General features: G+C 42.7%; 2 protein-coding genes across 4 annotated transcripts in view; both read left to right on the forward strand.

Annotated features, from left to right (window-relative positions):
- The first annotated feature begins 748 nt into the window (after positions 1 to 748).
- Positions 749 to 8,942, forward strand: LOC147248943 (protocadherin alpha-C2-like). Of its 3 annotated transcripts, none has more exons than XM_086227263.1 (3): positions 749 to 3,321; positions 5,185 to 5,221; positions 5,989 to 8,942. In XM_086227263.1, exons 1-2 carry the CDS (start codon positions 889 to 891, stop codon positions 5,194 to 5,196), a joined length of 2,445 nt encoding a protein of 814 aa, XP_086083389.1. In that variant the 5' UTR covers positions 749 to 888; the 3' UTR covers positions 5,197 to 5,221; positions 5,989 to 8,942. The 3 variants fall into 3 exon arrangements, with proteins under 3 accessions (XP_086083389.1, XP_086083390.1, XP_086083387.1); XM_086227264.1 differs by having other exon boundaries at positions 5,992 to 8,942; XM_086227261.1 differs by lacking the exon at positions 5,185 to 5,221.
- A 7,811-nt stretch (positions 8,943 to 16,753) lies between these two features.
- The window catches only part of LOC147248944 (protocadherin alpha-C2-like), a 22,587-nt gene continuing 11,369 nt past the window's right edge, over positions 16,754 to 27,971 (forward strand). Inside the window, exons 1-3 of the mRNA XM_086227027.1 lie at positions 16,754 to 19,562; positions 22,562 to 22,620; positions 27,575 to 27,660. Coding sequence (XP_086083153.1) covers positions 17,025 to 19,562; positions 22,562 to 22,620; positions 27,575 to 27,660 — 2,683 coding nt within the window. The 5' untranslated portion in view covers positions 16,754 to 17,024. The remainder of the gene's footprint in view (positions 19,563 to 22,561; positions 22,621 to 27,574; positions 27,661 to 27,971) is intronic.

Below are 27,971 nucleotides of genomic sequence, written 5' to 3' on the forward strand. Positions count from 1 at the left end.
GTCATCATCAGTAGAAATGACGGCGGTCCTGAGAGCTCCACATGCTGCTCATGCTCATAGACGAAACACACACAAAAAAAAAACGTCTTCATCAATTTGACAAGAGAGTGTTTCCAGAGGCTTTCTAACAGTGATGAACACATCTGGACACACTTTTGGCAGTACAGACTTTCACCAGGGGGAATGTAATTTGCAGATGGCTAATGCTCCTGCTAACAGTATCTGTAGGGACATCCAACCAAACCAGAGGCAACACAGGATTTAGACTGGATGACTCTTGTCCTCCTGTTGGTAGGTAACCTAACAGACTGTTGTACCTTGGCGTTGATCATTTTAACACATCCAGGAAATTAACTTAGTTAAGTTCCAGCACCATGAGTAGACTCGTGAGATGAGGTCTGGTCACAAAATGTGCAATATAAAGAAATGAATACAAAAATAGTGCCCTCTGGAAACAACTCAGTTCTTAACTCATCCATTGTGAGACAATGGAAGCAGCATTTCAGTTGTTTTGTGAGTTTGCAGCATGTTTTCTAACCCCTACCAATTTGTTACTATTGTATGTAAAAAATAATATTTCATCATATAGGGTAAATGTTGAATAGCTAGGTTTAAAAAAAGCCCCTGAAACCACATCGGGATATTTCTTTAAAAATGCAACGCCCCCCCCCCCCCCCCCCCCATTAGAACGAGACCACCCGCAGCCCCCACAAATGCTGCAGACGCCCCTGCGGAGCATCGTGTGAGCCCAAGCTCTCCAGCGCTACTACTGTACATGGCCTGCTGCAGCTGCGACGCGTGGAAGCGAGAATGACACCGGCGCTCCCCGACACTAAGACAACCTGATCGTAAGGACGTTTCACCTCTATCTTTATACACACCATTACGATGGCGCCGATCATCGCACCTGTACGGACACGATTGATCGCTGCAGTTTTTACATTCCTGTCACTATGGGGATTAGCGCTGTCCATCACTCGCTACTCTATTCCGGAGGAGATGGAAGAGGGCTCCTTTGTTGCCAACCTGGCCACGGATTTGGGTCTGGATGTTCGCAGTATGGTGCAGAGGAGAGCAAAGCTCGATGTCATTCATAGTAAGAATTATCTGGACATCAACAAAGAAACGGGGGAGCTGATTATCCGTGAGAAGATAGACCGGGAGAGCATATGCATGACTAAAACAACCTCGTGCTTTCTGAAAATGGATGTGATCCTTGAAAACCCCGTTCGCATATTTAACATCGAACTAGAGATCATGGACATCAACGATAACGCGCCTGTGTTCCGTAGGAAGACAATGCACTTAGACATTTCAGAGGCAACCCCTCCCGGAGAGAGATTCTCATTGACAAACGCCGTGGATGCGGATGTAGGGGCCAATTCTATCAAGACCTACTATCTGAGCGAAAGCAAATACTTCAACATTGATATACAAACTGGCAGCGATGGCTCCAAATACGTCGATTTGGTTCTTAGTGGTAATTTGGACCGAGAGGAGCATTCGATTCATAATTTGATTTTAACCGCTGTGGATGGAGGCGTCCCTCCCCGCTCCGGCACTGCCAGCATCATCATTAATGTCTTGGATATCAATGACAACGCCCCCCAGTTCATTCAGCCGGTGTTTGAAGTAAATGTTCCAGAGAACTCAGCTGCAGGGACAGTGGTCATGACTTTAAATGCAACAGATTTGGATGAAGGCTCAAACGCCCAGTTGATATATTCCTATACTCTGTACACCTCTGAGAAGACACAAGAGCTCTTCTCTCTGGACCCAAACTCAGGTGAGATCAAGGTGAAGGGGGTTATCGATTATGAGGAGAGTCAGAATTTTGAGATGCACATACAAGCTCAGGACAGAGGGGCTAACCCGCTGTTAGGACAATGTAAGGTGATGGTGTCCATCACAGATCTGAATGATAACTACCCAGAGGTGACCATCAAGTCCCTAAAGAATGCGCTGACTGAGGACGTTTCCATAGGGACGCTGATCGCTGTGGTCAGTGTCAGCGATAGGGACTCAGGAGTCAACGGGGAAGTGGAGCTCACCTTAAATCAGCAGGAATTCTTACCGTTCATCCTAAATAAATCCTCCGAAGGTTACTTTGAGCTGCTGGTGTCAAAGCCACTCGACAGAGAAATGACCAGCAAATATGACATCACGCTGAGGGTGAGAGATAAAGGTTCGCCACCGTTATCCGAAAACGAGACCATCACTCTAGACATTCTGGATGTCAATGACAACGCACCCACATTCCCCCAGTCCTTCTACACAATCCATGTTGTGGAGAATAATCTGCCAGGGGCGTTGTTAACATCACTAAGTGCATTGGACCCAGATGTCAATGAGAACCAGTACTTAGTTTATTTCATAATGGAGAAGGAGATTGTTAACACGTCTATGTCAATGCTGTTCTCCATCAATCCCGAGAATGGCGATCTGTATGCCTTGAAGACCTTTGACTATGAGCGAGAGAGGGAATTCCTGTTCCACATCGAAGCGAGGGACTCTGGTGTTCCCCCGCTGAGCAGCAACGTGACAGTTCACATCATCATCCTGGACCAAAATGACAATACTCCTCTCATTGTATCACCTTGGCGGGCGCAAGGCTCCGTTGTGGAGGAGGTGATACCGAGGTCAACAGATAAGGGACACTTGGTGGCCAAAGTGATCGCCATTGATGCAGACTCAGAGCAGAACGCCAGGGTCACGTATCAGCTTCTGCAGATCACTGATGCCACCCTCTTCAGCCTGGATCAGTACAACGGTGAAATCCGCACAACAAGAATGTTCAGTTACAGAGACCCTAGACAACAACGGCTGGTGATCGTTGCCAAGGACAATGGCAACCCCGCTCTCTCTGCTACTGTCACCATCAAGATATCAACAGTGGAGCACGTCATGTCCTTCTCAGAGACCACGGAGTTGCCACTAGAGTACGACGTCTTCACAGACCTCAACCTTTATTTAGTTATCGGTTTGGGAGCCGTCTCGTTTTTGCTGCTGATAACCATCCTGGTTATTATTGTGCTTAAGTGTCAAAAACCAAAGCCAAAGGCCATCAAGATCCCACCAGCCAATAGGAACAGCGTGATCAGCAGGAACAGCGTGATCAGCCAGAGAAGCTCTACCATAGCTGATTCCACCTTGATCTCCAGCGATGCCTACTGGTACAGTTTGTTCCTCGCAGAGACCCGCAAAGGCAAAGTGGTTGTGAGACAGCCCATAATTCCCAAAGGAGCAGGGTATTTTGTGTCCAGCATACCCAGAAGCATAGGACCGAGCGAGACCACTGAATCTAGAGCGTCCACACTGGAGGTATGTACAAATTCACCGCTTTCCGTGACATTCCTTTGAGTGTTGTCAGTTCCAGAATGTTCCAGAATGTTCCAGAATACCAGAACTGAGAAATAATCAATTTCTCGAGCAAAGTTCGTCTGCCTCCAGGACAGTAGGAGGCGATCCGTCCCCTTACAGCTGGTGGAAACCTGAATATCTACCAGTTGACCTTTTGCATCACACACCTGACATTTCACCCAGCCACAAGCAACAGGAGCCTTAAATGCAAACACTATCAAAGAAAATGGACACCTTTGACATGCTGTATATTTTTCCATCATTGTCCAGAAATATGTTGTTTTCACTCCGGCATCATGATAACTTCTTGGTTCGACTTCTGGGTTAAATGCTGTCACAGGAGCTACAGAACAGGCACAGAACATCTGCTTCAGAGCCAACTGAAGCGTGTACATGCCTGCCTGAGTAAATCGACCCACAGTCCTTTTAATTATTTATGTTTGTACATCAGACTTGGAAAAAAAGATCAATTGCTATTGGACTAATATATTTACATTTAAAAGTCCACTTTTTATCCAACACACTAAATTCAATTTGTCTAAAATAATGTAAATGTGTGATTGTTGATGCAACAACAAAATAGTTTGTTCAGGGTCTTGTAGAAAAACCCCAAATAACTTATTTCCCTCAATGGTCGGTAAATATTTTTGAAGTGTTTGCACTGAAAGTTAATAAATTGTTGAGAAGTGCCCTTTAATACTGTAGGCATCCTGCTGTTGGGAGGGATACGTTGTAGTAGTTGAAACATTTAAATTGTGAACGAACTTTCTCACTGTCTTAAAGTATGTCTTCCTATTGAAGATTACAGATATGTTAAATGACTGATGAGGACACTGGCCCTCGATCACGAAACGCTCCAAGACTTCTTCTTACACGCTTGCTGTTGTGTTAGCCCTCAGTTTAGTCTTACAGACATGAAGCTTTGCCTGATTGCGCAGTGTAAGTTCTCATTCCTCTTGTACCTGTCAGTCACCCAGACTTTACAAGAAGTACACGAGAGATATTAAGAGCAAGGAAGTACAAGACCTCAGGCTTTGCTTTGCATCTGCAAGACAAAATCGAGGGTTCAAATGTCCCAAACCGAGTTAGAACAAATTTGTGCATTAGACCATTTTGGGAGTGAGGTCCAGTGTCTTTTGTTTCTTTGCAGATGCCTGTTTGAAAAAAAAAATAGTACATTAAATCTGGATATCAGAGATGATGTATTTTATTTAGTTAGTTTTTGCCTGGTTCATGCATTTGAAGTCTTAAGTGAGCAATTATGGATATCACACTGAAGGCTCTGAAACGTGACACAAATGGAAAACAAGGGAAAAAATGTATAATGGAGTGAAAAACACCTCATTTGAACAGCAACAAAAAAATACATTACAACAAGGATAAGAGCAGCAGCGCTGGTGTTCATTATCAGCGTACTTCAAGTGCCAACTATTTGCAATCGCATTGCATAATTAGGCCGAACAAATCACCCCACCCACACACCCCCACGAGCTCCCAAACCCGAAACGCTCCACTGTTCGATGCCTAATGTAGGTCATTTATTGCAGATGCAGAACACACAATCAGAGCATAACAAGTGGGTGAAAGAGTGGGAGTACTTCAAAGAAGCCCAGACAAGGACAAGATGTGGTGCAGCAGCGTTAAATGAGATGCTGCTACACATCGTCAATGAAGACGATGACCAAAGTGAAACAAAAGAAATGCAGACAGATGAAAAAAAATATGATACGCACTCGCGTACGAAGCGTGACTTGTTCATGATGTTTGCGTGATGTGAATGTTTCACTTGTACCACTGAACTTGTCTCTTTCTTCTGTTCTTAAGTACTCAAAATGAAAGGAAGTCCATTCTACAACTGGAGGTATGCTGGTTGCTAACTACCATCTGTAGAGCCACGATATTTAGTGTCCTTTTTTTAACTGTCTATTTTCCGTTGTTCCCTTTAACCCCCCCTCCCCACACACACACACACACACACACACACACACACGCCCCCGGCCAGACTCCGTCCCTCACTACCTCTGCTCTGTTGCAACACCGCTGTGAGCACTAAATTGAAACTGGCCGGTCTGTCAAGAGAGAAAACCTATCAGCTTACTGAGAGCTGAGATTAGAATAAAATTGGCTGCTGGTCAGAGATGTGTGGTGCACATCTGGCTAGCTTTGGCAGAGATTCAGGGCTACACGATGAAAAAAAACAGGCTGGATTAAGGAATGAATTGTCCTGAATGTTCTCCCAGCATGTCAAATACCTGAGAACTGCAATCTCTGCATCCCTGCACATGTGCTTTGTAAGAACACGCCTCAAATCTCTGCCTATAATTCTTATTATTTTCTGTATTTCTTTCTCCCTCAAACATTAACGTCACTTAGCTGTAATGCCGGCCCTTAAAAATCCAAAAATGTGATGCCTGCTTGTGCATGCTTAAAACCTGCAATGGAATTTGTCATTTGAGCTGAGTATGTTTTACCTCGAATTTGGAGTATTGGGTTAAAAAAGTACACCTCAAACCCGATGACGTGTGAACAATGGTGGCAGTAACCAGTCACGATCCACCGTTGCACGAGTGAGGACTTTCTGTCGGTTTACTGAGAGTTTGACAGCTAATTCTGTGCTCTATCTTTCAGCAGGAACCCAGAAGAGAACTGCCGTGATGTAATCGTCTCCTCATGGGACTCTGGCTGAAATCCTTCCCCCATGACTCATAAAGAAGATGCCCCCCCCCCCCCCCATCAACTTAGACCCATCAACCATGAATCACCTCAGATTCCCACCTTCCTTTACTCTTCAAAGCATGAATCTGCATGATTCTACAACACATTTGAAACATTTGGACAACTAATTGAAATCATTTATGTCAGGATATATTTGGCCTCATAGTAAGTCCCCCCCCCCCCCCCCCACACACACACACCCATGCTTTGAAACATCTCAACTTGTCTTCTCTCCATGGTTTACGCTGTGTGCTGTAGATATAGAGACCATCAGTAGCTCACCTTAGACGTAAGTAGCCATGATGCAACATTCTTGGTATTAAAGTACGAAAACACGCCTATTCACAAGTAAATACATGAATCAGGGTGAATAAGATTCTTCCATAAATCTGATTTACATTCAGAGCTGTAGCTGGTAATGACGGTAATTCAGGTTTTTCTTTTTTTTATATATACATATATTAAATATTTCTACTGTATTACGAGCTTTGGCTCACGCTGTCCAATAGTATTTGAACTCTCAGTTTTTTTTTTCTCTTTTTTTCTTTTTTACGACGTATTCAACAGTGGTGAATGTGTGAAAGTGAAAACAATTTGGGATGAAAGAAAAAAAATCTCTAAAATGTTTCATTTTTATTGTATGATCTGTAGTAAAGAAACAATATGGAGGACAGAGAGGTCCAAAAAAAGAAAGAAAGTAAGAAAGAAAGAAAGAAAGAAAGAAAGAAAGAAAGAAAGAAAGAAAGAAAGAAAGAAAACGCTATGTGCGCATTCTCACGGGCATTCCCCTTATTTCTGCAGAGGTGCAGGTTTAATCAACATTCAGTCCCAGGTCAAATGATGCAGCTCAGATCGACACTGACGTACAACCGAACGCAGCATTTACCTCCACCCACGCGCGATGAGCGGCGATATTTGCACGGAGACAGTGGTCGCTTCCTGCCTCCACCTCTAACTTCTGTGACTTTACATCGTCTAGGCTGCAAACTAAATCCGTCTGCGCTCAAGCAGCGTTCTGACATCATCTGAAAAAAAAAAAGAAAGAAAACATAACGAACAGAGTGAAAAGATATAAATTAATATCCACCAAAACTGCCCTCCATGCTGCTTTCTACGAGACTGTTTACTTTGTTTTCTTGTGCATTTGTGATGTTGAACGCGATGCACAAGAGAAAACTGGTCTACACGTACAGGAAAAGGGGCAAATTGCCTCTTTTAACAAATAATCTGCATAAACTTAAGTATGTGCAGTGGGAAAAGGGTATATGTGAACTAATTTATTCACGAACTTCAGGTGTGCCATTCTTTACTTATAGACACGTGTGCTGTGACGAAATATCAGACTGGCCATGCAGTTCTCTGGCCGTATTTTTACCACTGCAGTATTTATTTTTAACCAAAAAAAAAAAAAAAAAAAATCTGAAATATGTTCAAAATAATGTTACTGTTTAAAAAAAAAAGGGGTTTCGGGTGATCTTGGTTGATAAATGTTATTCAGTCTAAATTAGGGTGGGGTAAAACTGAAATATTCAAACATGACAAATCCTTTTTGTCAAAAATTGGCCAAATGTCAATTCATGTATCTTTGTTAGGATATTTTATCTATCATTCATTTAAGCATTTATCTTCCCAACCTAACTTCTCCCAGGTTGATAAAACTGGCAATACAAATATGACCCACATTAATTCATCGTAAATCATGTGAATCGATAAAAAAATTATAGCTGAAATTGAAAAAAAAAATTTTTGTAATGATACGTATATGGAAAAAGAGTGAGAATATGGCAAGGAATCAGTCCTCGCCAACAGAATATAAGCTCCCGGCAAAGGTGACGTTTTCTGAATTTTCCTGTTTTTTATAGATATTTTATGTATTAACTTTTAATGCTGCTTCTGTGAGCTCCTCCGAGAGCATTTTTTTTTGTTGTGTTGCATTCGTGTAGTTTTAGTGCATATGATGTAGTGTTCATAATTCAAATCTGAAATAATAGAACTTTTCTTGACCTGTTCGACCTCGAAGGTTGCGCCATTGCACTACTGCGAAGCCCAAGACTTTTTAAACATCTCAGAAACAAGGAGCTTATTAAGACACATAACGAGGGTGCTAAATGATCCCGTCTAATTGGGTGAGGTTCGGGGAGTAGATGGTGAGAAAAAGAAAGGAAGTGTGAATTATTTGGGTTCCAGTGTTGACAGCGAACAAGCAGTATAAAGCAGACGACAGCATTTTGAGGTATAAACTGCAGAGAGCATGTGAGCGCTATCCATTCTGGATCCCCCACGCTGTTGAATTGCACATCTGGTGAGCTCCTTTTGTGCCTTCTGAATTGTAAAAGATATATGTGACTTTTGATGAATGAAATAATGGCATTTGGTACAGTATAACAAATTATCCCCTTGATGAAATACCACCTTGAATTGTTAGACCTTGAAGGATAGCGGTTCTGCCTTTTGTTTTCAGGACAGATGTTCTATTTAGAACCAGTAGACGCATTTATTGTAAATTTCCAACGCTTTATACTTTGTGTTTTTTTATACAGTAGACTTTTTGATATCTTCTGTATTCACTGTGATTGGATGACACAGGAGGTGCTCGTGCTTCTCGCTTGGTATAGTCAAGTTGTGTGTACAGCTCCGGTTTTGTTTTGTTTTTTTCTTCGCTAATTTACCCGTCAGATTGTACAGGATGCTTCGAGAGTCGCATCAAACGTAATCCAGTTCCATCCCACTCAGTGGATCAAAGACAGTATGGGAGAGAATGGCCTTGCTTTATTTTCAAGTCGAGTTAATTGTCAGATTTTGATGTTGCTTATTTGGCTTTAATGTTCTGCCTGATCATGCTAGTTTTAATAAAGCTTTTTAATCTGTCTCTGTCTGTTGTGCATCTGATGAAAAAAAAAAACACATCTGAAGTTATCAGAAGTGACTTCTGGAGTGTCACAGGCATGCTCTCTCTCTCTCTCTCTCTCTCTCTCTCTCTCTCTCTCTCTCTCTCTCTCTCTCTCCCTGAAATTCCCTCTTATGCCCATATTCTGACCCAGTTTCTCTGCAAAATGCTCTGTGCTAATTCTTGGAAATTGAAAACTAAATAAAGGAGATGTGCCTCCAGTTCAAAATCGCAGCAGCAGACAAATAGTAGCTTTGTCAGGATTAGTAGAAGCCCAGAGTTGCGTGGCTCGCTCCTCACGGTGGCCACACAGGGCCTTCAGTCTGGCTCATGGGTGGGCTCTCATGAACTGTGAATAACAAGAAGCATTCCCTGTTATAATCAATGCTTTTCCATCATGGAAATAATTGAAACTGACATCAGCAATTATGAGTTTCCATATTATCAAATTATTGCCTGCTTACTTTTGTGAGATTAACAGTCAAATACTAAGTACTGTTCAAATCACATGACCAGCACTTTGCCACCCTTCTTTTATTGAAGGCCCTCCAGTCCTCAGGTTACTTGTGCTTTAAAAGACTCAGAAGTAGGTCAAAGGAAGTGCACCTGTGGCTACATTAGTGTGTGCTGACTAATGCTGGAATTCTCCCATAGTGGTGTGTCTAAGAGTTCAGATGTGGGGCTGAACAGGCTGTGTGTCCCTGACGTCACGAACCTGTTTACTTTGTGGTGAAATGGAACATTTTTCTGTCAAATATTCACTCATTTTATTCATGATTTCTTTTTATTGTGTTTCCAGAAAGCAATCCTGAACAGTTGCACACACACACACACACACACACACACACACACACACACACACACACACACACACACACACACACACACACACCACCTACTGGCTCGTTCAGTGTATCAAATAGAATTAATAAAGTGAAATTAAATGGCAATTGAGTTTGATTATCAGGAGCAGTGTGGAACATAAAGGTCAGGTGTGGCCCCGGTGATGGAGGCTCTTGGTCAGTGCAGGCTAGCCTTCTCTGGTTCCCACGTGACCCTGAAAAGACGCTCTACAACAGCGGGACCCAAACCTTTACCACTGGAGAGCCAAAAATTACATTTGAGAATAATATGGACCACTGTCCGTAGTGAAAGGTCATAATTTGTTTTCTTTTCTCTTTTCTTATTTCACTTTTGCCAAATTGACATTCTTGAAAGCAAGGAATCATAAATAAAGAGGAAAACAGTGATTTACAGTATAGATTTCAGATATCTTTTAAAATATATGTTATTATTAGGACCTGTATTTTTTTTTCTTTTTTCATTGTTCCTTATTTTTACATCTGTTGGGCCAAATTTTTTTGGGGGGGGGGGGGGGGGGGGGCGGGGGGACCGCTCTAGAACAATTGGTAATGTGTATATATGGGGAGGAAACAAAGAGGTGCCCATCGGCCTGTCTCTGCTGGGTGATTACTGTACATCCACATCACTTCACGCTGCTCTCCTCCCTCTAATGCGGCTCCATTTGTTTAACACAATTGACAGTCAGACATGTGATTTGCTCTTACATAGCCACATTTGAAGAGCCCGGCGTAGATTTCATGATTGCATTTCTCCCAAGCTACTGAAAGAAATGAAAAGACAAGATGCAGACAGAATTGAAAAGAATATTTTCAGAGATCAGTACAAGTGGTTTAAGCACATTTTGACCAGATTATGTGGATTTACAACCCTTGTCTATATTTTTTTCTACAAAAATAGAATAAAGCACATTTCAAATCTGTTTCAACGTGTGTACAATGCAGTATAATCTTTTTGTAACTTAAAAGTAGCCTGCTTTTATTTGAATCACCGGTTTTATCCTTGTTAGTTGTCCAACAGTATTTATGGACAAATCCTCAGTTTAACGCTGCAGATGACAACAGTCGATTCAAGCTTTGGCATGAAGTGGCATTTTAGCAGGGAGGTTCTCTGGTGCCCCCTGTCTGTGCTGCCCCCAGTGGTTGCAGGATGTGAGGTTTAGTCGAGCGTCTCCCTGAGTGAGAAACACGTTCGGGTTCTATCCTACTCATACAGAGGCTACATCAGCAGCTGCCAAGCTTTGTTAAGTCCTGTACCCCCCCCCCCTTATATTTTGGCCATATTTGTATTTCTGCTACAAAAAGGAAGCGCAGGAAACACAAGATAAGCCCATCATATGAACGCATGACAATGCTATTTACAGTTTTTGCGCTTTATGCAGCCTCGTAAACAGCTCATATTTCGTTAAACCCTCCTGACAGCGGGGCTAGGCTAGCACCGCCAATGTTAATGCTAGTTCTGTCCAACATGGTAGTGGAAGCTCTGGGGTGGATGCTTGTTGTACATGTTCTGCATCCACTGACAGATTCTGCTGCTTCCGCAGAAATAAAGGAACGATCGATCATTTCAGCGTTTCACCTGTGTTTGAAAGTTAGGCAACATATGGATCTCTACAGAATGCAGGTGGGGAAAAGATAAAAAGGTGGAATTATTTTTGAGAGGGTGCTTTTTTGTTCATATCCCAAGGGGCGCACATACCCCAGCTGGGGATTCATGAGCCCATACAGATATTATCCGGTCACATTAATATGTGAAAATGCAATCCCTTTTTTTTGTCACAAAGCATACTCCCAGCAAATGACAGTTACAAGAAACCAGAAATTTCTTTTTCTGATCCTGAGTGTTCTTTCGTGTTTGTGTTGCTGTGAACGACTAAATCAGTCAAAGTATGAGACAGACTTGCTTGCTTGACCCATTTGTAAGACGAAGTCAGATGAGCAGAGAAGATTCCCAGGCTGGAACCCATGCACAATGGGGTCATGAGTCTTATCACCTAGAGCCTCAGCTTCCACCACAGCTGCAAGGGCAGCACAAAGAGGTTTTCTCAGCAAGTGTCCAGTAATGTGTTGCTCAAGCAGAAGTCAGAGTGAGAATTGGTGTGTCATATGTTCTATTTTGTGACTGGGCTGCGTGAAAAGATACGTCAGTTATTGCATCGCTGCAGAAACAGATATGAACAGGTTGTCACTCTGATTTGGAAAGGCACACCGGACAAGACAGGAGAATAAATCTGTTACTGCATCTGCAAAGAATGTCATTTAAAATGCCAGATCTCCAAAGACAACATCTGTCTTGTTGCCCTTATATTACATCAGTAGGATTTTGTTTGATGAGGCCAATGCTGTTGAAGATTAGAGAGAATTTCTATCCTAATTATTGTAAAATTTAAATGTAGAAGTGTACACATGAATAAGGAACGGGCTTCACATTCACCAGGGAACCAGCGAGGGAAGTGGAGTAGTCTGTTGATCGGGTGGACAGTCTGATGGAGTTAAGTGCAGTGCAGTCTGGACTCCATCTTGAGTGATGCCTGTGGCAGATTATTTATGTGTGCGGCTGCCCTTGCCATGGGGTCACTGCTGCACTCGTTTGTGTGTTGGCCATTTTGTGTTTTAGAAGACTGCATGTGAGCGGAAATCCGAAGACCGTATCTTGTACCTAGTGTGTATTTTTGGCTTGTCTATTTCATCTTTAATGTTGCAAGGATCGTGTTTGTGAATCTATCAGAATCACCCCGAAACTCGAGAAAATGCAGCTCTGGATCAGGAAGATGGCTTCTTTTTTTTGTTGTTTTGCTTTGTTTTTTTAAAAAGGGGGGAAAGCATAGTTTTGTGTGGGGAATGTACATCAAATTTAGAGCAGTGATCACAACTGGCACTGCAATATGCATCAAATGGCTGTTGCTATGGAAACACGATTTTCTGAGTCTTATGCAACAAATCCAAAAATGGTTTGTATAACCAGGCAGGTGAACATATGTGATTAAAAATGTCTTTTTTGTGATATTAAAATTCTAAATTTTAATCCATAACGTCACAGACTGCTGTCAGTGGCAGCCTCCAGCTAAACTCGTTTCTGCTTTTACACGTTTTCACTTTTTTAAATGGAATATTTGCTGTTCTGAGCAATATGTCAGAACATTTCATATTTGATGAATCCTGGCACACACACACACACACACACACACACACACACACACACACACACACACACATTGTAGAATTCTGCAGTTAGATTAAGCCAACGTATCAGTAACGGACCGTACCGCTCCAGATGTGTTTCATCTTTGTAGCTGTGGTCATCTAAAATCCACAGGCTCAAATCCAATCCGTCATCAAGCTTTAAGGCCTTTCAGATCAACTCAAATGTTTTTGTAAGTTGCAGCATAAGAAGACGAAAGCATGAATGAGTTTAAAACATATTTGTAGAGCTGTTTTTTTTTAAACGTCTTCTTTTGTATTCATTGTTATTTATAGCTCTTTTTGTTTTGTCTTGGGTTTTGTTTTGTTTTGTTTTTGTTTTTTCTGTTTGTATAAAATTGTGTTTGCCAGCCATTATGGCTCTCCTCCACTAGACGCATTCACCCAGTGATCTATTCTGCTTAAGGCTATCAGGACAGCCTAACCCTGCCAGCTGTTGTGACCGACTTTGCCTGTCTGTTTTGGACGGACTTCCCAGACTTAAGCTTCAGCCTCAAATAATGACGCTTCCCTTTCTAGGTTATGTTGCGTTAGTAATTCCTCTTTCGCACTTACTAACCAGGTAACCACTCTTTAAGCTCGCCATCTCCTATTCAGCTCTGTCCCTCCAGTTTCCTTTTTAGAACGTGAATCCCTGGCTGCTAATTCACTCACTGTCTGAGCCTTGTTATCTCTAGGCTCTATCCTAAATTTTATACAAGAGTGCCATGGTTACTGACCTAGCAATAGTCTCATTTTGTATTACTCACTTGCTCCTTCAATACGTTTTCGTGACAGTCTCTATTTTTTAAGATAAACACGGTGATATAGCATTCAAAATCTCACCATTTGAGGTACATTTTGAATAAGATTTCGTGGTAATACTCTGATGTTAAGCCCATTATTAATTACAGGATTTGTTGGTGACTCCAACTCATTGTTTTGTGTATCAACATGTGATTGTCCTCATTTAACTGATTAAGCAATGCATGCATTTTCTTTTTATTAATGTAATGTTGCAATCAAAATAAATAACCATCAGCTCGTGACATAAATGAATAATGAACCAACAGCAGCATCTACAGTCTCACACACACACACACACACACACACACACACACAGACATAGAGTGCAAGTTGTTTGTTGGTGTTTGGTAAAAGGGTCATTTGAGTAAAGCTTTTAACAGACTTTTTTTTCCCCCGGTTTCCTTGAAAATACATAAAATTTTTATTCCTTCCCAGCTTAGATGTTTCAGCAACAGCAAAACGTAGCATTAAATCAAGGTTGCAGTTTGACTTTTTGACCTGCAGCCTCGTGTTTATCTCCATTTTCCCAGGCAGCGTGAACTAAAGAAGCAGCACATGTCGCACTCCAGTGAAAGAAAGTCACACATCTTGATTCGATCTAAATTAGTAAATGCACTGAACTGGATTAGATTGAGAATTTCTTCTCATCTATGCCCAATGACAATGATGATGATAGGTGTAGGCTATGTATCAGCGATGTGAATGCATGGATTATTCCAAAGATGTAGACTTCAAATCATCAATGTTAAATCGTTAAATGTCATAGAAGATACTTACGTGTGCACAGCTTTGTCGAGGCTGCAGTCACACGTTCATTCTCTCACCTCGACTAACTGGAACCAGAGGAGCTGAATTCATCATTGGCTGAAAAGATGGGTGATAAATGATAACACGAGAAGCGCCATTCCTCTAAAAGATTTCCGCTCATCTGGCGTTTCTTCAGATGATGAACATTTCTCTGGGCTCTGCAGACTGAAAAGGGCCTTACAGGTAAAATTATTTTTGTAATCAAACCTCAGCTTCTGTTTTATTTTTTTGTTTTTTTCCTTTAAGTTGTCTCCTGTCTCCACCACAACAAAGACGATCTTAGAATATTTGTGGAAAAATGAACCCCAGCAAATGAATCCCAAACCAGAGTATGTGTGGGATTGTATGCCAAAAAGAAATCTGCATAGTATGCCACTCAAAATCCTCCATAAAACAAAATCAGCGCTAGCCTAGCCACTGGTGGTGCTAACCTAGCCACTGGTGGTGCTAGCGCCATCTCTGGAAGAAAAGGGGTACAGCATGTTGAATATTTCAGGGCTGCATGACTTGAGTAAATGTTGGAGAACAGCTGCACAAGATGTTACACACATAACCATACAAACATATACTAAAACTTTAGGCTACCCTGATGGTCTTTGATATTTAAGTCAATCTAAATCCTCTTTGTCACTCAAAGATTTTGGTAAAAAAAAATAAAATAATGCCAAGTGGGTTGTAATCATGATTTGTCACAAGAGACAAATATCTTTTAAGATCCGTTTCTTTCATACATCTGATTACTTTACACAACTAGCAGATACCGTGGACAGAGAACATCATGGCATGAATAAAAACTTCAAATAAGAAACATATTCGTGCCTATGGGTGATATGACGTTCTCATGCACCCAGTGGAACATCACCCTCAAATGTATCCAGATTGGAAAACTAATTCCTTGAAGCTTTCATTACAAAATCTCTCTAAGAACTTTTGATGAGAAAACACTTTTAATTATTGGCTGCGTGATCAAACATGACAAGAGCAATACTTCTGCGTCATTGAGCTATAAATTCAGGACACGTGTGTCCATACATAAATCATATTTCTCCTTAGGATATGGACCGTGGAGAGAAAATGAGACCTCAGTTTTACGGGGGTCCACCACGGGTATCTTAAATACGATTATGTGACCTGACAGTCTGGGGTCTACCACTGACAGTGATCCATGTGGAGGGAAGCTTGTGATTGTCAGTGCAATGCTTTCTCCCTGCTGCGTCTTGCCCAAATGTTCACCATGCGGTAGGCTGCGCCGCAGAATCGCTACCGGCAAATTAACCATCCTTGCGACTCCAATTCAGACAATGGAGGACAAACAGAAGCGGTCTCCAAGCAGCATGTGTCTGTGTTTGTCACTGCGTTTTCCTTCATCATACACTTGAGGAGAGATGCTGATTGGGAAGATTAACGATGTTCTTTTTTTGCCATAAATCCACTTAATATTAAATGAAATCCATGTGTTCGCGTTTAATATCAACAATTCATCATTTAGTCATACGATGTGCAACCACACAATTACAGAGTGAAAGACTGGTGTCATAGGATATAACATAACCACATATGATGTGTGTGCGTGTGTGTGTGTGTGGTCGCGATTGGGTATTCTATAGGTGCACTAATGTATGGCCGTCTCCTCTCTCAGACCCCTGCATCGACATGGCAATGGAGGGCTGAGAGGAGAGAGAAATAGGTGGGTGGGGAGGGTAGCTGTAGCCTGAGTGCGCGCTAGGGTGGGATGCTGCCCTTTCAAGGTGAAAACAGCGACATTTACCGCAAGAGTTCCGGTTATTATTTTCACAATAAATTAATCATTAATGAACTTGTGTTGTGAGGCTTCACACGGTGGTCTATGAAGTCATAGACTCGGGTATATGGAGCTGGTGATGGTTTGCTCCTATCACTTTCCTTGTATAGCGTTTGGAAATTAGAAGGAGGTTTGTGAAAGTCTGGCGAGCTGTGGATGACTCCTTTACCTCAGCATGTAGTGAGAAAAGAAACCAGGGTCCTCGATTGTTGTGCCGTTTGCGCGCATTTCTCATTAGTCTCCTCTCCTCCTGGAGAGAGACAACTGAACTTTGACGGGCAATCGTGATATGTTTTATTTTGAAAGGAAATCACAGTGGGAAAAGTGAGGATTTCGTTGGTTTGACAGATCTCACAGCTCCAGAGGCAGGGAAACACACCCGTCAGCAGCGCGCATTGGAGACAAAAAAGCGCATCACGGACAAAGGAAATATGGGTGCACTGGAGAGGATTCACCTCCGCCGGGTAACACAATGGATGAGCCGCTTGTGTTTCATTTACCTGGAGAACAATTAGCCCACCTTAATGAGGTGCTGGGATGCAAGATACTGCAAGCTAAAAAGGCGGAAGGCTGCGTTTAATCCGTCTGCGGATCCTATGAGTTTGCGATGGCTTTGGCGGGGATATGCAACCGGATAGGGAGTAATGTGCCTTTTTATTTTGTGATATTTTCCTTATTTTGTGGCCTTTCATTTGGACAGTTGCGATATTCTATTACGGAAGAACTAGAAAATGGTGCTCTGGTCGGTGATCTGGCGCATGACTTGGGGCTGGATATTCGAAAGCTCGCCACCCGAAAAATTAAGGTAACCTCCAACAGCGGCAAACGTTATGTGATTGTCAACCCCAAAAATGGGAAATTGCTGGTTAATGAGAGGATCGACAGGGAGGCGCTGTGCGATTTATCCAGCAGCTGCCTCCTTAACCTGGAGGTGCTGGTCGAAAACCCCACTGAGGTGCACCATGTCGAGGTGGAGATTGTGGATGCCAATGATAATGCGCCGCAGTTCCCCAGAGACGAGTACCAGGTTGAAATCACAGAATCTGCGTTACCAGGGTCTCGGTACCCGATTGAAAACGCTCAGGACCCAGACATCGGGACCAATTCAGTCCGCATGTATCAACTCAGCACAAATGACCATTTCGCTCTGGTATCTAACAAACCCTCCCTCAACACTAAACACATCGAGCTTGTTCTCAAAAAGCCCCTCGATCGGGAACAGACGCCTTACCACCAATTAATTCTAAGTGCTGTGGATGGTGGGACACCAGAGAAAACAGGCACCGCTAAAATCAACGTCAGAGTCCTGGATTCCAACGACAACGTTCCCTTGTTCGACAGCTCCGTGTACAAAGTGAAACTGTTGGAGAATTCGCCCAAAAACACCCTGGTAATTAAACTGAATGCGACAGATCTGGACGAGGGCACAAATGGAGAGGTTTACTACTCTTTCAGCAGCTACACTTCAGAGAGAGTGAGGCAGATGTTCAGCATGGACACCAATACAGGAGAAATAAGAGTCAGGAGCAATGTTGACTATGAAGAGACCAACTCCTATGAGATGTACATCCAAGCCATGGATAAGGGCCCTGGGGCCATGGCAGCACACTGCAAGGTTGTGGTAGAAGTCGTGGATGTGAATGACAACGTCCCTCAGATCGTGCTGTCATCCCTGTCGAGCCCTGTGAGGGAGGACGCCCGTGCAGACACAGTCGTGGCCCTCATTAGTGTGACTGATAGGGACTCTGGCGCTAACAAGCAGGTGAGCTTAGAGATCCCAGCAGGCCTTCCTTTTAAGATCAAGTCATTCAGAAATTACTACACTCTGGTTACCTCAGCCTTCCTGGACCGCGAGACCACTGATGCCTACAATGTCACTCTGAGTGCCACGGATGGAGGAAACCCTCCCCTCTCCTCTCAGAAGACCATACAGGTGGATGTGGCTGATGTTAACGACAACCCACCACGATTTGAACAGACTTCATATACTGTGTATGTGACTGAGAACAATGCCCCTGGGGCCTCTTTGTGTACCGTGAAAGCTCAAGATGCTGACATTAAAGAGAACGCACGCATCACCTACACAGTGCTCAATGACAACAACCACGGCATCCCTGTCACCTCCTATGTGTCTGTGAAGGCCGATACAGGGGAGGCGTACGCCCTGCGAGCCTTTGACTATGAGTCACTCAGAGAGTTTCACTTCCAGGTCAAAGCCCAAGATGGGGGCATTCCTCCACTCAGTCGCGTCGCCACTGTCTACATCTATATAATGGATCAGAATGACCATGCTCCATTGATAGTCAACCCTCCCGGTAACGGCACGCGATCCTTGGAGACGGTACAAAAGAACGCAGAGCCTGGTGCCTTGGTGACCAAAGTGGTGGCGTATGATGCAGACGCCGGCCCGAACGCTTGGCTGGTGTACATGCTGGAGACAGCCACTGACCTGGACCTGTTCAAGGTGCATGAACACACGGGTGAGATCAGGACCACTCGCAGGATCCTGGAGGACAACTCCACCTCCTTCGCTCTAACCGTTCTGGTGAAGGACCATGGGCTGCCTGCCCTCTCCTCCACAGCCACCATCAATGTGGCCGTCATGGAGGTGCCACCCAAGGTGGTTCCTGACCCTAAGAGGATCATCAGACCCCACAGTACGCTGCTTTTCTCCAACGTGACCCTCTACTTGATTGTGGCTTTGAGTGCCACAACTTTTGTTTTCCTGGTCACTGTGGTCGTGCTGGCCATCGTCCGTTGTCACGCCTACTGCACCCAGCCAGGGTCCTGCTCCCCTTGCTGTGTGTCACAGAAGCCCCCTCCAGATGGTGGGAGCAGTAGCGTAAGTGCTGGTGGAGGAGGAGGTGCAGCTGGAGCACAACCCAATAATAATGTGGTGCTCCGCAGAGACCTCAAAGTGGAGCCTCACTACATTGAAGTGCGTGGCAATGGCTCCCTAACAAAGACCTACTGCTACAAGACCTGCCTGACAGCCACTTCGGGCAGTGACACTTTCATGTTCTACAACACAGGACGTCCCATCAGTGGCACCTGGGGCAGCGGCGCTGACCGCTTCTTCACCAGTGGAAGTGGATTTGTACGCAGACTGAGTATGCCTGACGCCTCGCTGCAAATCTGCCCAGAGGTGCGTCATTAATTTTTTATATTTACCTTTGTCTGCATAACTGGAAGGTCATGAGTCATCATGTTTTCATTTTAATGATTTGTTTGTTTTTAAACTGCAAACTTTTAAGGACACACCCACCATGACTCTTCGTGAATGTTGCCATTATTTACTGCTGGTTTGAGTGTGTTATTTTGCACGGTGATACTATAACTTTCCTGCTTGATCCTCCTGTCATATTGAGCCCCTCTAGCAGTGAGTTGAGTCCCTGCAGGCTTCCTTCTCTTTGTTCAGTTCTCCCTTGTACCGTGCAGTCGCTCAGCCCAGCCCAGCTCAGCACTCACACTGCATTAGTGTCAGTCTGGATGCTTTTCAGCAGCCCCGTGTTATTTCTGATGATTCAGAGATTTGTGTTTCAGTTTGAAGTTGTCATCATCCACACTAAGAGCGGGGTCATGTCGTCTTCACTACTTGCTCACTGTCTGAGCTAGTGAGTTTGACCTATGTGTGTATGGTTGTGTGTGAGGGTGGGAATGTGTGTGTGTGTGTGTGTGTGTGTGTGTGTGTGTGTGTGTGTGTGTGTGTGTGTGTTGTGTGAGTAAGAGTAAAAGTTACACGGGTTAACTGACTTGATCAACCGCCAGATTAGTGCCGCACTGGATGATCTGAATGTAACATCCTTGCTTACTACCAAAGATAGTTTTACTACATGATGATGAAACCAGATACTGAGATTTCAACATTTTACACCCTAAATATTGTCTTGTTGTTGCTGCCTAACAGGTTTAGCTTAGATTTAAGTTTCAACAACATAATTCTCTCACAATTAGCAATTTCTCCAGACATGTGAAAACAGTGAATGTACCTGCTTTGTTGTTCAGCAGCTATGTAGTCAATCAGGGCTGGATGGTGGTAGAATGGTACTGTGACACACATTCGGCCTCCTGCTATATTTGAACATGGCACTCCTGTGATTTTGTAATATTCTAATTAACTGTTCAACCCTTTTGCCAATTTTTTGTTTGTTCATCCAATTCTGGCATGCTTGCTTTTACAAAAATGAAGAACAGGTTATCCATTATTTTATAGCCGTTTATAGCCGTATAGCCATTTTTATAATGCAGGCAAAGACTGTTTGAGTGAGAAATTTGACAACTTTTGTCAGAGGTATGCTAACCTGCCCTTCCACTACCTTTCATTGTGCTAAGCTAACTAGCAGTCACTTGGTCTGTGCTCCCCAGCTCACACAATCGCCTGGCTCTGAGGAATAAGTGAGTTTCCCACATTGTTTTTGTCTTCTTTTAAAGAAGGCAGAGTTCAGCTCCCTTCTGGATTTACTTTTATGACAAGAGAGCAAATCAATGTTTCAGATAATAGAATTATTATGGCCAGACTGTTTAAGCCACTTCCTTTTGAAGACGTTAGTTTGCCTCTGGATGAATCTCAGGTGCCAGTCAGTGCTACATAATAAACGAGAAACTGTTTCACGGAGACAAGTGTAGCGATGGAAATTAGATTAACCTCCTGCCTCTGTTCTTCAGCCCTGCAAATTAAATTTAGTCAAAGAGGCTGGGTCTACCAGCAGAAAATACTCCCCTAGGAGTTGAACTGAGGAACATTATGTGCCATCTTTATCTGGGACACTTGCTGCTGCCTGAGCAGGTTTGTATTTTGAAGCTCCTCTTATTCAGTCGTTTTGAGGTCCAAGGCTGCAACTGTCTCCATGACAACAGATGGGTTTTTTTTAAACTATGATTCTTAATAGAAATGTTCCAAATCATGTCATGCACTGAATGTGTACACTACCGACTCATGAGGAAAATAATTCTGAAGGGGTCAGGCATAATTAATGGCCATGAAAGATTAGCTCATTAAAAATAATTTCAAAAAAATTCCCTGTGAGATTCATATGCTTCTTTGAACTTAATCATCAACAAAAATTGGCATCATCAAAGGTAAATGAGTCCTAACAACCTTGACATGTTGAATATCTCTAGTCCAAATGCAAACTGTTAACAGCCCCATAAGAGAAATATATTTTTAAAAAAGCTGCAGCTAAAACTGCAATTTTCTGGCTTTTATAAGAAACCAGACAGTGCTATGCAGTTATAATCCTGAAAATGTTATTAATGGCTTGTCTAATAGAAATTCTACACATTTAGGATGTTACATCCCATGCACGTCTTTACGGTGTCCAGTTTCTGAACCATATTTCTTTAATATGAATATCCTGAGGGAGCAGACCCTTCACCCTGGCTTCATACAGATCAGGGGTATAGGATGTGGTTGCCCTGGCAATGATGTCTCCTGCTTATTGGTTTATAAGGCAATAATTTACCACGAGGCCACTGGGGGTTTCAGGCACTCAGCCCAGGTTCATCAGGAGCAGACGGATTTACTCCACTTACACACGAACGCATGCACATTACAAACACCCCCAGCACTCAGAGAAAGTCCATAACTCTCCCTGCTCTCACATTTATAGAGCTGCCGAGTGAGAGACTGTCCAAAAACTTAGCCATGCGGCTTTCAGTCAGTCTCTGCCCTTTCTAAAGTCATCAGGTGTATGTGTGAGGATAAGTGTCAGAATACTTGTGTGTGTGTGTGTGTGTTTATGTGTGTGTGTGTGTGCGCGTGTGTGTGTGTGTGTGTGTGTGTGTGTGTGTGTGCGTGTGCGTGTGTGTGTGTGTGTGTGTGTGTGTGTGTGTGTGTGTGTGTGTGTGTGTGTGTGTGTGTGTGTGTGTTTTTCAGGCCGGGGACACGACTGCAGTGCTCCCCCAGAGCTGGGATGTGTATTATGATTAATTAATGAGAGTATTGGCCAGCATGGCTCTGCACTGTATGAGATCAAACTAAACTCCTTCTCTCCCTCCTTCCCTCCCTCCCTCTGTCTCTCTCTTTCTTTCTGTCTCTCCATCTTTCGTCTTCTCTCTCTCTCTCTCTCTCTCTCTCTCTCTCTCTCTCTCTCTCTCTCTCTCTCTCTCATCCGCTTTTCTCTTCCTCACCTCTTGCTCGCTCAGCCAAAAGCCCCGAACGCTGACTGGCGATATTCTGCATCTTTGAGGGCGGGGATGCAGAGGTAAGCACTTTCCATCTTTTGCAACTTTTGATCATCTTATAAAAGTTACACCTTTTCATGCCACTCGCCATGACCACACCCCTGGGCCACCTCCATGGTGTTTTGCTCTTGGATAAGCACTGATGTATCTCAGAAGCCCCATCCCACTGATACTTCCTTTCAAAAATAACGCCACTCTTACATGACGACAGCTAGTGGCCTCTCAGTTTCTGTTTGAACCTCCACCCATCTTCTCCCTTTGGGGGAAAAGTCATGTGTCTCGTCAGTGAATGCTTAGCACACCTCTTCTGCAGTGTAATACTATATAGGCTATCTACATTCTGAGCGTCACATCCCCCCAGGATACAGTCTTTGAGCAGGAAGCATGAAGGACAAATGAGCCGACTTTGACCTTTCTCGTATTATCCGATGTACACATGCGTCATTGTCTACACGAGCAGCTGCCCTGTATGCACTTATATGACTTCCTGGGTGTTTGAGTGTACTTTTGTCTGTCGATGAGGGGAGAAGGTGTGAATGCGGTTGACATTTCTTCACTAGATCTGCTTGCATGTGCAACCTTATTCAAATTATGGCCTTATTAGTGTTTTGTTTTGTTTTGGTTTTGGGTTGTTGTTGTTGGTCTTTTTTTTTGCTCAACCAAATCCTAATTGTTAAAACAGGTAAATCCAAACATGGATTAACTTCATGTGGAATCGCGTGATATACAGATGATTTCACTGAAACAAGACCTAATTAGGCTGTTTGGGTTCAGATCTACATGCTGCAGTATATTTCCCTACAACAGTAAACAGAAGATTTGGGTTATCTTGGGTTTATCTTGGGTATTAATTTGGAAAGAAATCGGAAAACAGAATATTTTAGCATCATTTAGCTTCATAGTAATGAAGTACTTCATGTAGGCAGTCTCATTAGCTACCTACCACAACGGTTTGAACAAAATCGTAGTTTATTCAACATCGTTCACTTAAATTTTGTAATGATCGGGTTGGAAAAGTTGCATTAGTGTATGGAATGAAATGCTTGGCTAAATTGAGGTGAAGACAGCTGGAAATTCAGGGACTCCTAATGAGTTTTTCCGCCACATGCCCATCCCTTTTGTATGGAATTCTCTTAATTTCATGCTAACAATGCTCACTGCTCATTTGTTCAGTCTTCTGCTCCATCCATGTTGGGTTTAATTGGATATTAGTGTTAATTTCTATGGTGTGGACGTATTATAACGTGCATCTTGTCATCAAGTCACTGTAACATGACATGGATTAACATAAATCATCACAGCAATTTTGCTGCTGCAGTTTGTAGAGATGGCAGCGCCTGTAACGCTCATAGACGCAGAGACACCCTCATTAACACTGAACCCCCGACGCAGGCCTTCCCTAATGTCGCACATAAGTCGCATGTAGCATGACCATGGCTGACCCACATTCCTGGTGTGTAAAAAAAAAAAAAGATAGGCACCCGTTCTATGGGTGTCATTTCACGTATGTAAGAGCTTGAAAGTCTCGCTGCTCTGAATGAACATTTTGTATTCATGACAAATCCCGGTTCAACATAACATAAGTGTGTTGCAGTTCGATAGATCCTGGATGTGCTGCATTGCAGAGAGCCAGTCAGGGTAGACCCTCCTATACAGTGAGCTCTACATTCATTATGATTTTATGGAGGGGGGAAAAAAAATCTCAGCCGAGGTTGGGAACTGCATGCACTTGGCCTTAAGTGTTTGGTCTTACAGAAAGTGTTTCCAAGCTGAAAGATACTTCAAGTTATTCAGTGCGGTTTTATTTGATTTATGTACATATATTAGAGGTTTTCAGAGTAGGAGGCTGGCCTCCCCACCCGGGGGGCAGGCTACAGACAGTTTGAGGGGAAGCTGGGTGAATGTAGGCGAAAGAATATTAGTTATCATGAAGATATCATGTAGAGCAGCTTATGTCTATATGATTTAGTTAAAGATCTGGCCAAGAGATACAAGTTTTGGGGGTGTTTTTTGCAGGGAGCGGGGTGACAGTTTTTCATCCTTTCCAAGCATTTTTGTACTCTGATGTTATGTAAGACAGTAACATTAGGCGTCTTTGGCTGAATAGTCGAGTGTCTATGGGATCAAAGAACAAAATAATGACCCTTTAGAGGCAGATATGTATCTTATAAAGGCCCACCGACTCAGACTTAGGAGACTCCCCCATTATGTAATTCCCAATATCATTTGAGAGGGAGCTTGGGAGGTTTGCCCTCAGCACCACTGGTATTTCCTAAAAATAAGCTCATTCCTGACTGCTCTGATTCAATCAACTTGAATTTGATTTCCCTATTTTCCTTCTATCAGTACACACAAAACACATTTACCCACCTAATTCAACCAATTTATAACCGTTTTCTTGAGCAGATCCTGATCAAGCAGGAACCTTGCAGACAAGAATCATCTCACTCAAAACGTGAGACACAACCTGTTAACATCGCATTGCACGGTCGTAGCATGACATCTGTGGCATCTGTGGAAATGTCATTTCAAGAGGTTGTTGTCTGAAAAACATTGAACACAGCTGGGAGCGCTACGTTGTTGAACCAGGGATTCTGTGTGTCCTCGACAGACCGATCCTTATTTACTGACCATTGCCATTGCTTCCATGGTGATGGCACGACATTTGTAGGGGCCAGAGTAAGACCTTTCACATTTTAATATTTTTAGTATGATGTGTATTTACTGACATTGGCATGTATTTATGGTCAAAACTCTCCTGTTTAGAGCTCTATAGGCGACAATCATCTCTTCAAAGCGTCACATCTCTCAACATTATCTAGGTTGTTGGAAATGAAAATGCGCTTGTGAATGGAGCGTGCATTTAGAAAAAATAGCAACGGTTCCCATTTTAATAAAGCCCCTTCGGATGCGTTTAAGGGCAGCAGATCGTAACGTCTCATTGAATCACAAGACAACGTAGCAAGCCAGCCCGCAATAGTGTTTTTTTTAATATGTACATGTACATGAATATACAAATATACATGCACCAGTACTGAAAAATTAAAACAGCCCCTTTAACAGATGTCGAGACACCACGTTATGCTTATGTCAAGGCGATTTCATGTTTTCCTTCGAGATTGGGTTGGTGTAAAAACTATGAGTTTGTTTCGGCATTTGAATTTATAAATGCAGCTGTATGCTTTGTTTGCTTATAATGGTTTTACAGTAATACAATGGAAAATTTCCCGTGCAGAAATGGTCGAGACCTGTGTCGTTATACGCGTCCAAAGCCAAGGAATCCAGGAACAAATCATTTTGATTTCATGACTAACAGTTCAGATGTTATGGGCTAAAACATACAAGTGGTTATTGTAGCGCAACCTTCATCTTTAAATGTGGTGACAATTGATGACATATATTTTGTGAAATGAGGCCATGCCCATTCCAAGTGAAGCATAAAAAAAACTATCAAGAAAGTAAAAACCTTTGTTCCAAATTTTCACAATATTTTACCAGACAGATCTTGTGATGAAAAATTGTAGGAGTAGAAAAATAGAATCAAATAGAAATAGTTTGTACGATATGCAGGTTTGCTAACTGTCCTGTAGTAGGAGATTCCCCATATTTGACCAATTAAAATATTGCTTATGCACCTGCCTAGTCTCGTTTACTGTCGTTTCTCAGCTTCATAGTCTGAGTGAGGGTGCAGCTTCTGGTGCTCGTACCCCAAAAGTTTTCCAAAAAAGCAACAAATCTCGGAGGTTTTTAAAGAACCTCAACTCGGCGTCATTCCCCTCGGTCTCCCGTGGGATCTTGATTGACAGATTTTTTAACGAAGCACGCGGTGACGGATTGCTCAAGGATGAACAACCGCTGCATGCTGCTTTTCCTCCAAACCTTGAATATTTACTAACCCTAGTTGCAAATGCAGTGTCAAGCCATTTTGAATAAAGGGAGGTAGAGGGGAGGTTGGAGAAGAGAAAAGAAAAACAAAAAGAGATGTAAATGATCGGTGGTTATATACAGTAGCTGGTCACACATGGAGCAGGCAACCCTAAATATGTAGTTTAACAGACATACATGAATGGGACTGAATGGCTTTAAGTCTAAACGTAAATGTAGCTGTATCATCTTCACATGTCATTCAGACATGCGATGTGCTGTAGCACCTTTATTGAAATAATCCACACCCACAATCTACCCAACAAATGTTTGGAGATTGAACCAAAAAAGAGGAAAAGACATTGCAGCAAAAACAAAGTAACAAATTAGGTCTGTTTCCATTCACGCGTCTCATCAAGTGAAGTCAGAGGGCCAATACACGGGCCGTGAAACGTTTTGATTGAAACAAAATGTTGGCATACGTTACACAAGTGCTTTAAAATGTCTGCCGGTCTGGCAAGTTAAAAACGATCAACTCCCCACATAACAAGCGGTAACATTTGCTCTGCGTGACCTCCTGTGCCAGCCAACGGTTACTTTCCTTGAAAGATCAGCGGTTCTCACATTTCAGCCTCAATAGTGTTTAATAACAGCTTTGACAGACTATGTTACAAAGTAACAAGACTGGTAACAAGACATCATCTTTGCATTATTTCAATATGTTCTCTGGATAAATGTAATCTAGACATTTTCCACCCGATCACGTCTGCTGTGAAAGGCCCATTGTTACATTATTTTAGGAGAAATTTAACATGACGCGTCCATCTATATATACTTTCAACTGAAAAATAGTTGAAAGTGGTTGCTAGCGGCAACAAGTCCATAAGAAATGGATGACTTTAGTCTAAACGTAGTAACCCCCAGGCGTCTGGAGAAGTGTTGCTGTCGAGGTGTGAAATGGTGACTAATACCACTTGAAACGTTTAGACGATCAGCAGTATTTTGTGTCGCATACTTAAAAATATCAACATATTGACAAAAGACAGACTATTGTATGATTAATTTCTCAGAGCCTTTAGTAATTGTTTGTTAATGTGTTCTGCTTTTAAGTTCTGTCCACATGGAGGAGTCCTCGGTGATGCAGGGAGCCCAGGGCATGCTGGTTCAGAATTGGCCCACCGTGTCCAGCGCCGCAGGTGAGTGAAGGTCTCTCAGTCAGAATGTTGGTTGAAAAAAAAACCCACTAAGTGCTTCTGAAGGGCATTGCTGACAATAACCTTATATAAAGCTAACAGTTTTTGCCCATTTTAGTTGCGTTCCAGTCAGGTTTATGTAACGTGGCCGGCAAGTCATTGGTGGAAAAGCATTTTTTTAAAATGTGATATATATAACAAAGTTTGAACTGGAGAATCATCAACATCAACATCAAAACGAGACAAGAACTACCAGTCAGAGAGAAATGATTCAGTCCAAAGATGATCCTGGCAGGCTGTGACAAAAAAAAAGT

Source organism: Aulostomus chinensis, chromosome 15, assembly GCF_037954235.1.
Source record: "Aulostomus chinensis isolate RoL2024-O1b breed Wild chromosome 15, RoL_Achi_v1.0, whole genome shotgun sequence".
Lineage (NCBI taxonomy): Eukaryota > Metazoa > Chordata > Actinopteri > Syngnathiformes > Aulostomidae > Aulostomus > Aulostomus chinensis.

Excerpts from the sequence above, each read along its gene's own strand:
- LOC147248943 (XM_086227261.1), top strand. The coding sequence starts at position 889 with ATGGCGCCGATCATCGCACCTGTACGGACACGATTGATCGCTGCAGTT. Across the intron at positions 3,322-5,988 it reads CTAGAGCGTCCACACTGGAG|CAGGAACCCAGAAGAGAACT; the intron begins GTATGTACAAAT and ends TCTATCTTTCAG.